Raw genomic sequence first — 13,318 nt, 5'->3', positions numbered from 1 at the left:
AAGTAAACATTTTACAACAATTTTACAAGGTTTTAGGATAAGAAATAGAGAAATCTGGAGGATTAAGACATTGAGATGCTTCCAATAGGGATTAAGGAATTAGTATAAACAGTTAAGACTAACCTATATTAACACGGAATCTTAGATTTAATTTCATTAGCCAATTTAGCTTTCACCCCCTTAGCTTAATAATATATGGACATGAACTTCCTTTCATCTTTTCTCCCCATTCTATCACATCCAGGATCTTTGGTTTTCTTCCCTACTGACACTTTGCACAGATAAAATTGCATTCCTATCTACTTTTATAATCTAAAATTGTATCCTACAGAGCTAGTACAGTGTGGTGTAAAAAGCAAAGAATAGAGTTGGAAAACCTGGATTCAAATCCCAGTTTTAACATTTAACTCTGGGTCTCAGGTTCCTTATTTATAAAATTAGGGAGTTCATGAACCTTTAATGATAAAATCTAAGCATGCCATATGTGATCATGTTAATGTAATAATATACAGTGGGAGCACAGTGTAGTGGGAAGATGGCTAGGTAACCTTCAGAGTCAGTTAGCCCTGACTGGATTACCAGGGCAAGTCACTTAACTTTACTATCTCAGCTACTCTTCAACACTGTAAGTTATGGATAAGGTGTCCATTATGACAATAGGAAAAGTTTTATATGGAGAATTCTGTCGATGGCAAAAAATAAACTAATACCATGTGTACATGATATAAGTGTGTGTGCGTCTGTGTGTGTGTAAGAGAAAAAGATCTAATTTATATATCGGTAGGGGAAATTTGCTCACCAGGAGTTTCTATATCAAAGGCATCTCAAATTCAGTTCAAAAATTACTCAATCAGTTATGATTAACATTGATTGAGAACAGGTATATAAAGCGATGCATTTATTTTTGGCCTGAATTTGACACATAAATTCAGAGAATGCGCATTATAGCTGGTTGAGGGACAGTAAATCTTTCTAAAGCAGTTCTTGAGATTTAATGCACATATTATTATTGAGCAGAGACACACAGGATCACAGATTTAGGGCTGAAAGTGACCTTAGAGGTCATCTATTTCAAGTCCTAATTTTATAGATAAATAATGAAGACCTAAAGGAATAAATAATTGACAAAAGTTACATAAGCAATGAATGACAAGCAAAAATTGAACTCCGGTCCTTTGACTCTAAAACTCACTTATTTCCTTTATTGAGGTGGTTATGATTTAGAGGCAACTCCAAAGGGAAGGAACTTGACCTCCTTAGCTTCCTACAGGACCCAAAGCTCCCATGAGATGACCTTTACTCATTTCCCTTTGATCAATTTCATGGTCCTCTGCTGTGGCTAACACCAAAGGAATGAACAAACAAAATGTATGCTGAGTACAATCCACAGGTAGGAATTTCATATTCATATGCTAATTTAAGGCATCATATTATAGTATTCTTGACAAAATTTATGGATCATTAATTATAACAGAGTATAAATTCAATATTATAGCTTATATTCATGACTCTGGCACTTTAGATCTTAAGCTATTAGCCAATCAGTTACTATTCTTTTTATCACACTTTTGCATTCAAAGATGAAATTTTAAGTTAACTCTGGTTGATGAATTAAATTACATAGCCACAAGACTGTGTATGGGTATTCTAAAACTACCAAAACAATCTTTTCAGCCAGATGTTCTGATAAATGATCTGCCCAAGAGTTAATTATTTTGCTATTTTTTTTAAAACACTCAGCAATAAAGAAATAAGAATGTGTGCAGGAGGTGCTATTAAAATTACTTCTACCATATTTTATTTTATTTTTTCTAAACCCTTACCTTCCACTTCAGAATCAATACTGTGTATTGGTTCCAAGGCAGAAGAGCAGTAGGGTTAGGTGAGTGGAGGTTAAGGGACTTGTCCAGGGTCACATAGCTAAGGAGTGTCTGAGGCCAGATGTAAACCTAGGACCTCCTGTCTCTAGGCCTGAGCTCCCCATCAGCCCCCCAATCCTCCAGTATTTTAAAACTATACACATCTAGTTGCCGTTTCTTCTTCTAATAAATAATTCTATAAATTTTGGCAAAATTTATGTTTTTTTATATTTGTAAAAATTTGTCAAAACTAAATATCCTAGTTTATCACCTAATTCAGATACCTAGGAAATCATCTATTAGCAGTTATATTATTATTCCAACAAATATCCAGTTCTCTAATGCAGACTTCCCCTTTCCTATTGTAAAGATGTCATTCTTAAAAAACTCACTAGATCCAACCACCACTTCAACTTATCATTCAAATCTTGCCTTCCTTTATTAGTAAAATAATATATACATTTTTTTTTGCCTCAATTTCTTCTTTTCTCAACCATCTGTTACCAAGTTTTCAAGATCATTAATAAAATGCAACAACGTGACCAAAGACCAATGAACTCATTTTGATAGTCTTCTCAATTCTCATATTCTTTGTAGTACTGACACTACTGACCACCATGAACTGGATACTCTTTCCTCTCTGGCTTTTCAAGTCACTATCCTTTCTTGATTCTTCTCCTGTCTTATTGTTCCCTCAGACTCTTTGTCTTATTCAACACCCCTATCATGAGCATATTTTTATTTTTAGTGACTTCATTAGCTCCCATGAATTTAACCATCATCATCATGCACATAACTCTAAGACCTAAATAATCAGCCAGTCTCTTGCCTTAGCTTTGAAGAATAATAAATTTCAAAGGAAGAAAGAGACATTGTCCTGTCATCATTTCTAAGGTAAAACAAGTAACATAAAGCAGTAAAGAAAAAAAAAGTATAAGCAGGATACTGGATAATCTGAGAAGAAATGTGGTATCTCAATTTTTTAAAATATAGGATTATACATAAATTACCAAATATTACATATTGGACAGAATTTGGGGGAGATAAACTGATTTGTACTGTTTTAGCATAGTGCCCAGCATATAGTACGTGCTTAATAAATAATTTTTTTTATTTACCTTGCTAACAATAAAAACTCATTAAAAAATAACTACAAGACTGAGATCTCTCTCTGTGTGTGTCTCTCTGCCTGTCTGCTCTTTCACACACACACACACACACACACACACACACACACACACACACACACACACACACACACACACGACAATAAAAGTGGAAGTGAAAACTACAATTATAGTAGAATGTTGCAATTACCTAAACTAGTCAGCAAAATTGTTAAGCAAAAGCTGACAAGAGAGTAATTTTAGAATACTGCATAGATTTTATTTTATTAACCCAAAACATCCCTTTATAGTTAAAAAAAAATCTCTGAGTTTAGCTCATATACTTGGATTAGAAAATACTTCATAGCAACAGTATGATTAACACAAACCTTGGAATACACTATGGCCTATTTCTAAAATTCACAAATATTATCTTGCAGGATAGTCTTAAAAAATAATTTTATGAAACATTTAAGAACCTGAACGAATGTATTTCTTACCCCAGTGTAATACAAGCTTCCCGGACAACTTGAGACCTCAGATCTTTAGCAGATAATTTAAATGCTCCATCCAAAAGTCGCAAATGTTGAAAGAAATTATCATATTCAGCAGCTCCAGCCAAAAGTAATGATCGAATCTTTTTCAGCTGACAACATAGAGATGATTTAGATGGATACAAAACACTTTTCAAAACAATATATACAGCAATGAAAAAAACTGGGATTTAATGGACTTAGACCAGAAAATGCTGAGGAAAAAAAAACTATTAGTAAAAGAATTCAATCAATTAAATGTTAGTCAATATTATATGTTCTGAATATAAAATAAAATTAGAAACAAAAAGACCCTAGAACTCCATGAGTAATCAATCAGGTTATTACAACCACAGGAAAATCTTTAGAAAAGTTCTATGCTATACAATATCATATGTAAAATGACTGAGATTGTTATTTAGAAGTACAAATTAGGTGTTTTAATTTTTTCCTCCAACTACCTAGTGAATTTGAAGAGAACAAATATTATTTTACAGCTTTCTAGCTGAAAGGAAAAGCTGATTTGGAATAAGAGAACAGATAACTAAATTTGAAAATGACTGATTTCACAAGTTTTATAAGTCATCGTCAAAAAGGTTTGCTCCAAGTAATATATAGCCCTTTACCAATTTGAGCTCCAAGTGGTGCCATTTTTTTTGTCACCTACCGTGACGTGGCATTACATCTCCAGTCCTTGTGTCGTTATCCTGGTTCCCCCTAAGCCTGGAAAGCTCTGCTCTCTCATCTCCGATTGTGAGTTTCCCTGGATTCTTTCAAGGCATTGCTCAAATACTACTTTCTGAAGAAGCTCCTTCAGAGCAGGGGCTTATTTTTTTAACCTTTATTTTGATATCTAGCATTAATTTGGCACATAGTATTCATAAAAATGTGTTAGCTCAATGACTTAAAGAAATGAAATTGGGGAATGTACACTAAAAATATTCATTTGCATTAAATTTACATAATAAAGACAACACTAAATGCAGGCTTGAAAAATTAGTAATCTTTAAAAACTCACTAAGCATATTATAATGTAATATGTATATTTACATGTGTGTAGGTAGGCATAAGACAGAAGAAACACAAATGCGCGCATACACAGTGATCGCAGAAATGTCATTCCTAGTTTAACATAGCAATTTATAAAAGAAATAGCTATGAATCTGATCCCCATTAGGTACTAGCAACATTTAATGAATGAGTATAATTAAAAATCAGTTATATCAAAGTTAAAAGCTTACAGCTGTTACTCTCTGTTCCCAGTCATGTTTGTCATCAGATAAGATTTCCCTAATTTTATTTATGGATTCTTCAAGATCTCGGCTGGAATAAATCTGTAAATAAAAAGGTATGAACAGTCTATAAGATGATTCACATAATTTAAAAAAGCTTACTTTTTAATTATTGAATAAAGACTATGCAATAGTATGGCATAACAAATCATAACTTAAAAAATATCCAAATGTCTTTGAGACTAATTTAAGGTAGAATGATTTGATATGTCTTTAAAATGTGTGAATATACTTGCGAAATTTTTTGAAGCTATCATAGTCCCCACTAGTTAGCTCTACTGAAAAGTCAACAAGTTCCTGGTTACAGAGGCAAAAAGAATAATTCTCGTTGAAAACATTAATGGTGGCTTATAATACAGCATTGAGTTTTTTGTTTAATATCAGATGGATCTGTAATCCCATGATTGTGGTTATTCTTATCAATAATGCAGATCACAAACCCTGTATGACTATCTATGAGGCTCTTAGCCAAGTTCTCCTATAACTTCACCACATATCACTCTATCCAACATACATGGGCTTTTTTGGAATTCTTTTAACATTGTGAAGATACCAATGAAGAACATTGGTTTTTATCAGTTAACTCTCAATCCTTTTTTTCTTTAATAATCCTTAGCTTCTGTCTTAGAATCAATACTGTGTATTAATTCCAAGGCAGAAGAGCAATAAGGGTCAGGCAATGTGTGTTAAGTGAGTTGCCCAGGATCACAGAATTGGTTAGAGTCTAGGGGCCACGTTTGAACTCAGGACCTAACATTTTTATGCCTGACTGTCAATTCAATGAGCCAACCAGCTGCCCCAACCCTCAGTTTTAACACATTACCATTCCAGTGTTTTACATATTTCTTCAATAATATACTTTATTCCACTTATCTCATAGGATTCTTTGTTTGAAATGCACTACAACTCGCTTATGCCCACCAGACATCTCTCTATTGATAAATCATGGTGATGATGAACAAATCTTTGGAAACTATACTATTTCATCATTTAAGTGTTAGTGTTTGAAAGATGGACCTTTATTTCAGGGAGAAGCCTACAGTTTTTTTTTAAATCCTGCAATTTCTCAAAAGCAACCCAAATGGGGCAGCTAGGTAGCTCAGTGGATTGAGAGCCAGGCCTAGAGATGGGAAGTCCTAGATTCAAATCTGGCCTCAAACACTTCCCAGATGTGTGGCCCTGGGCAAGTCACTTGATCTCCATTGCCTAGCCCTTACCACTCTTCTGCCTTAGAACCAACACATAGTATTGATTCCAAGAGGGAAGGTAAGGGTTAAAAAAAAAAAGCAACCCAACCCACTTTTCTCTTTCTGTTGAATTCTGGCACCATCACATTAATCTAATCAGTTGCTTAGCAGAGATGCTCAGTGACAGCTGGCTGACCACCAATGATGAATTCTTTGGTCATGACAACCCATTTAACAAAAGTTATTATATATAATATTAACATATGTCTTAATTTTTCAAAGACACTTTACTGTCTCAAATTCATTTTTACTTTCTTAGTAACACTATATAGTCAATCAACTAAAGACTTATAAGAAAGTTCTTGTCCTTAATCAGTTCATAATACTTTGGAAAAAATGGTTTACAAATGAATAAATAATTATCAAAACAAGGTAGCATAACTTGTAAAGAAGGAACATATAGTAAAGACAGTATAGAAGTTTAGAGGCTGAGAACTTTTTTGGGACAGACATCACGTGATGAATAGGCTGGACAGAAGAGGTATTATTTTCATTCAACTGACAAGGAAAGTAACTGACAATCAATGCCATACAACTAGGGAAGATCTGGAATTTGATTCAGCTTTATTCAACATTTATTAAAACTCTACGCTGCAGGGAGAAATCAAGTTTATATGAGACAGTGTCCTTGGCCTCAGATAGTTCATAATTTGCTAAAGAGGTATGAAACATATATGAGGAACACAAAAGAAAACAAGGTAAGTGTTTAAGAAAGGTGCAAAGTCGAGGTCGAGGGAGAGAAAAGGCTAATAAGAGCTACAGAGGGGATAGGAACCTTGGAAGATTCATGGAGAATGTGGCATTTAAGGGAGGATTTCAAGAATGGGTACAACTCAATAGCAAATAAGAGCACAGGGAGTGTTCTATCTATTGGGAGTAGTAGGAATGGCATGGACTTGGGTGATCCCTGGGCATGTGCAGGCAAATGAAAATAGCCTACCATGGCTGAAAGGCAGTTTCCATAGAGGGAACCAATATGTATGAAATGAGATCAGAGAAGTAAAATGGTACAAGACTGCGGCAAGTTTGAATCTTTGGTGCCAAGTTAAGTACCATGAATTTAGTAAGCAACCGAGAAATATGAGTTTCTAAGGAGTGTTATCATATTTATTCATGAGGAAAATAAATCTGCCAGCCATATGAAAGATCAATTGAAATAAGGAGAGAGAAGGTTAACAGATCTGTTAAGAGCTCAACTGGGCCAGAGCCATGATGGTGGACTAAATGCACCAAACCCAGTTGAATTCTCTCACTATCCCCTCCCCCACCCCAAACAACTTCAAAATAATGCCTCAAATAAAATGTTGGAAAAGCAGAGACAACAAAAGGTCAGGGTAAGATATTGTTCCGGCTTAAGATAACTTAGGTGGTCAGTAGGAAAGGTCTCTGACACAATAGTGGAGGCCTATCCAAAGCTCAGGCAAGTGGCAGCAGCAACATTGGCAGTGGCACCAGCACCCAACTGTTCAGAAAGAGATTAGTGGGGACCCTTTGCTGGCACTAAGTATAGCTAGTACTGACTGGTAACTCTATTGTCCATATGCAGTTCTGGGTTCTAGTTCCAAAGGAGGAAGGCATGCTGGTGGTTAGTCACCAGAAACCAGGGGTCCTGGTCTTTGTTCCAAAGCAAAGAGGAACAGTGCTTATAGCTGCAGGGGACCCAGGGGTTCTTCCTGGGTAAAAACCAGAGCACAAACCAGGAAAGTAACCACACTTCTCCTTGGATCATACCACTTCTGAAGCACTGATAAATTACAGACTTCCCAGAACTAGCCCTGAAAATAACACAAAAAGCCTGAAGCTTCAGAGGGAGTGCCTCCCTTTCCCAAGATGAGGAGAGTCCAACTTTTACAAAAAGTTTAAAGTCAAGAAATGAGTGAGAAAAATGGCAAAAGAATACAAACAAACTTGACCATAAAAAGCGACTACACAGGTAGGGAAGATCCAAGACATAAACAAAAACATAAAAAAAAGAAGACAATAACAAGATAAAAATTATAAACTTCTCAAAGAAAAATGCTAATTTGGGCACAACTTTGGCTAATTTGGTCCACAATGATTCCCTAGAAGAGATAAGAGTGGCAGAGAAAATATTGGGAAAATGAGCAAGAGTGATGTAAGAAACTTACAAAAAGAGAAATGACAACCTGGTAAAAGAGGCAAAGGAAAATACTAAAGAAAATAACACTTTAGAAAACAGAATTGGTCTATATGGCCTAATGGTAAAAGAGCCATAAGAATTCATGGAATTTGAAAAGAACTCTAAAAGCAGAATAGGCCAAATGGGAAAGAAGGTACAAAAATTCACTGACGAAAAGAACTACTTAAAAGGTAGAATTGGCCAAATGGGAAAAGAAGCGCAAAAATATCACTTTATTCATTTATTTATTTGTTTGTTTGTTTTTTTGGGGGGGGGGGGAACCCTTACCTTCCAGCTTGGAGTCAATACTGTGTACTGGCTCCAAGGCAGAAGAGCAGTAAGGGCTAGGCAATGGGGGTTAAGTGACTTACCAAAGGTCACACAGTTGGGAAGTGTCTGAGGCCAGATTTGTACCTAGGATCTCCCATCTCTAGGCCTGACTCTCAATCCATTGAGCCACCCAGCTGCCCCCAAAATCTCACTTTAAAAGAATTAGAATTAGGCAAATACAATCTAAGCTAATAAATGCATGAAATATCAAGAAATAATACAACAAAGTCAAAATGAAAGAATTCCAGTCTCCTACATTTCAGTCCTAAATTCTTTCCATCAAAATTCATTGTAATATATAAAATAAATATAGGCTGTTCTTTAAAATTTCTCTGTATACATAGCTTCTCTTGCTAATTATTTCCACAAGTCCTTGTTCTAGTATATTATCACTCCATTCTACACATCTTACTGCTACAAGAAGGCCTCATTTTTACTTCTACATCCTGTCCTAATTTTGAATCCCAAGATCTCCATTTACTTTTTGGCACTACCCGTTTTTTCCTCTTGATGCAATACACTTGATAGTCATTACTATAAAGAGCATAAGGTATGGTTTATTTGAAAAGAGGATTCTAAACTAAAATTTTTTAAGATAGTCAAAGAAGGAAAAAAATTAAACAGTTTTAAGGAGAAATGTACCTTTAACAGGTACCTTACTGAAATACCACTACTTACCTGTACTACTGGTACATCATCAAATGCTTTAATAAAGTCTTCCTCATCAACAGCACCAGCTCCCTCTTTTGCAGCTGCCAGAGAGGAAAATTATTATAACAATCAAAAAATAGCTAGTGTTTATGTAATGACACACAATATTGTCTTTTTAACATCAAGGCACAATCCAACATAATAAATGTTATAAATGCATGATTAACATGTTTCTAAAAAAATACATTTGTATAAAAGAGCGTAGCTTAAGCTGCCTCAATTCAACTATAGTGATATTAATATCCAAATACTATGAAAAGCACATTAGACAAAGGATCAATCATCTCAACAGATAAATCAGACTATGATTGGTCTAGTTTATCAACTCAAAAAAATTTAGCCACTGAAATTCGCCAAAGGATGCTACAGAATCACATTAGTCTTCTTTCAAATATTAAATTACGACAGAAATATTTAATTCCTAATGATCTTTAACATTTTAGTTTCCCAAGGATTCTTGAAAACTGCCTCAAATTTTGATTCACATAGAAGAGCTCCAGATGAGCATGACCCCAAACAAACCAGCATGTCTGCATTCATCTTTTCAAGGCTTTTCTGTTTGTCTGTTTCCATGTCAGATGCTTTCCTTTGGGGACAAATTATTTCTTTTTAAAATGCCAGGGCTTCCTTATATTTAGTAATCAAGAAAAATTACCCCAAATTTTGGTTCGCCCTTAAGTATAGTTTTTCCAAGTGGTCAAAGGCCTTTGGTCTAATCCAAAATTCTTATTTTATACCTTCAGGACAATGAGTTATATAGACATTAAGTGATTTGCAAAGTTCAAACATATGATACATATAAAGTTCTAACATATAGTTCGAAAAAGAGGCAAATTCAAATGCAATTTTCTTGACCACCTGTGTTCTTTTCAGTATACCACACTTCTACCCTTTCCTATACTGTCTATAATACTAAAGTTAGGTTATAATAGAAAGACAAATGAGTACTCCTGTTCCAGCTGAGTCCCAGAAAAAGAAAGACAATGGAAATGATGAAGTTGTATTATGAGTAGTAAGAGAGCAGATGTTTCTAAGAAGGAGATGGAAAGGAATCCTGCTGCTCTGTCAAGGTATTACCAAGGGATTGGTTTCAAAGCTACTACTATGTCACAAACACATCAGTGGCTCAGTATCATTTCACATCTCCCAGTATGATTAGAGACAAAAAAATCCTAGTCGATGTTATTATGAACTACCACAGTTTTCCTTCTGCTGGTACCTTATTAATTTTTTTCAGTAGTGTCAACCAATAGGTATCAATGCTTGCCTTGCTAGCAGGTGCTAACTGGATACTGAGAATCAATTAGAGTTAAAGGATGGTGGAGAGAAAAACAATGTTAAGCTGACTTCAGCTAAAGCAGTTGACTACATTTTAGTTGCAGAAAAAAAGATAATGAATCCTACTTCTGACCTCTCAGGAGAGAGGCAAGGTATTTTTAGAGATTGAATGCTGTATTCATTATTAGTCAGGGTCACTACAGAGGTTGTTTTTGCTTACTCTTTTTCACTATCATAAAGAAAGGCATTAGTATATGGAAATTACTTTCTGTACATAAAAGACAGCAATAAAATGCAGCTTTAAAAATGAATAGATAAAATAACTCACTAGGAGGAAACTCAAAATCTGTTGCCTTGCCACCCAGCTACAGGAAAGAAGAGCATGGGATCAATTTTTTATAATAAATGAGGTTAATCTGAAGTTTTGTTGCAGAATTCACATTAAACCTATAAATATCAATAAAGTTAAAATCATAGAAATCATGGTAGCAATGGATATAATGAATGCTAGTTTCCTAGGTATTTTAAACCCCAGCATGATTAAGTATCTATTCTCTAAGTTGTTTTGAAAAAGTTATTAAGAATACTAAAAGCAAATCGCTTAAAATGCTTGGTGCTTTAGTTTCCTCATCTGTAAAATGAACTGGTTGTACCAAGAGCCTTCAATCAGTAAATGAGTCAGTATTAAGCATCTATCATGTACTAGGCACATAGCTAGTGCTGGGCCCGGAATCAGGAAGACCTGAGCTCAAAATAGGACTTAAACCCTTACTACCTATGTGACCCTGGGCAAACTCAATTAACCTCTGTTTGTCTTAATCTACTGGAGAAGGAAATGGCAAACTATTCTGGTATCTTTGCCATTTCCCCTCCTCCCCCAGGACAATACTGGCATTCTATAATCTACAGGGTTTGTGAAGAGACTGACATGACTGACAACAACAATGTTCTAGACACTGGGCTACATACTGAGGATACAAAGAAAGTTTTGTAAAAGATAATCCCTGATCTTAAGGAACTCAATGGGTTAATGAGGGAGACAACATACAAGCATGTATTCTGCCTTCTGAATATTAGCAATTTCACAAGTTTTCTCTGCAGAAGATGACCCACCAAAAAACAGATTAAGTAAAAGACTTATGAGGTATGATATAGCAGAGAAAGAAAAAACAAAGGGCATAGTTTTTACATTTATTCCTCCTCAAAGAGCCGAGCAGAGGAATTCACATGTAGTAACCATTTTATTTACTTGCTTTTTTTTAAATTATTTAAAATTTTTTAAATTATGAACTTCTCAATTATTTATGTTTTTCTCCCTCCCATCTCTACTGGGGAAAGAAAGAAAATCAACCCTAACTGTAACATATATGAATGGCTATGCTAAAAAAAAAAATTACTATGTCAAATATACATATTTCTTTCAGTATATTTTATTTAGCATATTTAATCTCCCATATCTGTTAGGAGATAGGTAGTATTTTTCATCCTTAGTCCTCTGCAATCATGACTGACAATCATAGTGGATAAATTCTTAGGTCTTTGAAAAACCACTTTTTTTTTTTTTTACCAATGCTAATATTATAAGTTGGTATCCTGGTTCTGCTTCCTCACTCTCTATGAGTTCATGATTTCTCAGAAACTCTCTCTTTCACCATTTGTTACAGAACAATAATATTCCAATTCATTCATATATCATAATTTATTCAACCATTATGCAATCATTTTATTTACTTTCAAATTTTAAAAGATCTCACAACTTCATAAGTGTAGGTAGCTATTCTATCCACCTTAGAATCACAACCCTGCCATGTTTCATCTGAGTATTGTCAGTTCAGTGATGAAGTTCTTGAGAAGAATGCACTGAAAGATAACTGGATGTGGAGCCAAAAGGCTTTGGTTGAAATTCCAACTGCAAACTATAATTAAATTCAGCTCTCTAACACTTTTCTTTTCTGCTACTTCTTTAGCTTTTTGCACAGAGGAAGATAATAGTAGGAGTATTAGATCTGGTTCAGACTTCAAAAAACCCTCCTTTGAAGACAGAAAAATCGAATCCCAAACTTGCCATATAAATAGACTAAAACAGTTCATTTCTGGCTTTTTGGACTCTTTGGTCTCCAAAACTGTGAAGTTCAGGGACAGGAGTGGGGAGTAGCAGGTGCTTGAACAAGGAAGGATACAGGAAAGCTGAGTTTAAGAATAATTGGCTAAAAATCATATATAAAAGTTGGACTCTCTTGGGAACCAGAGCCTGTATTTTCAAATACTTTTCCAGAAGGGGAAAAGAAGAAAGAACTAAGAAAGTTTAAAACTGGCTATTTCAAGTATTTACTTGTAGCAATCATACTATTATTTTTAAAACAAGTAGTATGCGCAACAATTTGACTACTATTTTGTATTATCTGTTTTGATGGATACATTTTAAAATGTAGCTATACATTTAAGAATAACAAGTAAAATCTAGTCATAAATGTGCCCACCTACCCAAATTCTATTCATTAAAAACAGTATGTAATTTACTTCAAGATGGCAAATATAACATTTGATTGATGGAAAGAAAACTGTATCAACAGTTTTCACCACTTTATGCCAAACATCCAAGACTCATACCAGAAGATTTTGATCCCAGAGCAACAGGTCCAAGGCGACGAGTGGTTCCCATTGAAATGTTTCTTCGAGAGCTTGCAGGGGCCTTTGAAGATGTAGAAGAGCTGGCTGAAGGAGGTCTGTTCCCATCCACAGAGTCTTCATCATCAAAATTCTTATCTGAAGAGAATAGAGAAAAGAAAATACATTAAATATTTTTAATAAACTTTTAATAA

At 34.7% G+C, this 13,318-nt stretch overlaps 1 protein-coding gene across 14 annotated transcripts in view; it reads right to left on the bottom strand.

The window, feature by feature from the left end:
* CLASP1 (cytoplasmic linker associated protein 1) overlaps positions 1–13,318 on the bottom strand; it is a 355,336-nt gene that overhangs the window by 137,929 nt on the left and 204,089 nt on the right. For all 14 annotated transcript variants that reach the window (XM_056793731.1, XM_056793732.1, XM_056793738.1 and 11 more), the window contains 4 exons: positions 13,107–13,262; positions 9,186–9,259; positions 4,740–4,832; positions 3,466–3,611 (listed from right to left, as the gene is read on the bottom strand). In XM_056793731.1, the coding sequence (XP_056649709.1) occupies positions 3,466–3,611; positions 4,740–4,832; positions 9,186–9,259; positions 13,107–13,262 (469 nt within the window). The remainder of the gene's footprint in view (positions 1–3,465; positions 3,612–4,739; positions 4,833–9,185; positions 9,260–13,106; positions 13,263–13,318) is intronic.

Source organism: Monodelphis domestica, chromosome 4 (assembly GCF_027887165.1).
Source record: "Monodelphis domestica isolate mMonDom1 chromosome 4, mMonDom1.pri, whole genome shotgun sequence".
Lineage (NCBI taxonomy): Eukaryota > Metazoa > Chordata > Mammalia > Didelphimorphia > Didelphidae > Monodelphis > Monodelphis domestica.
The sequence above is the reverse complement of the archived record's forward strand: the minus strand, read 5'-3'. Positions and strand labels throughout refer to the sequence as shown.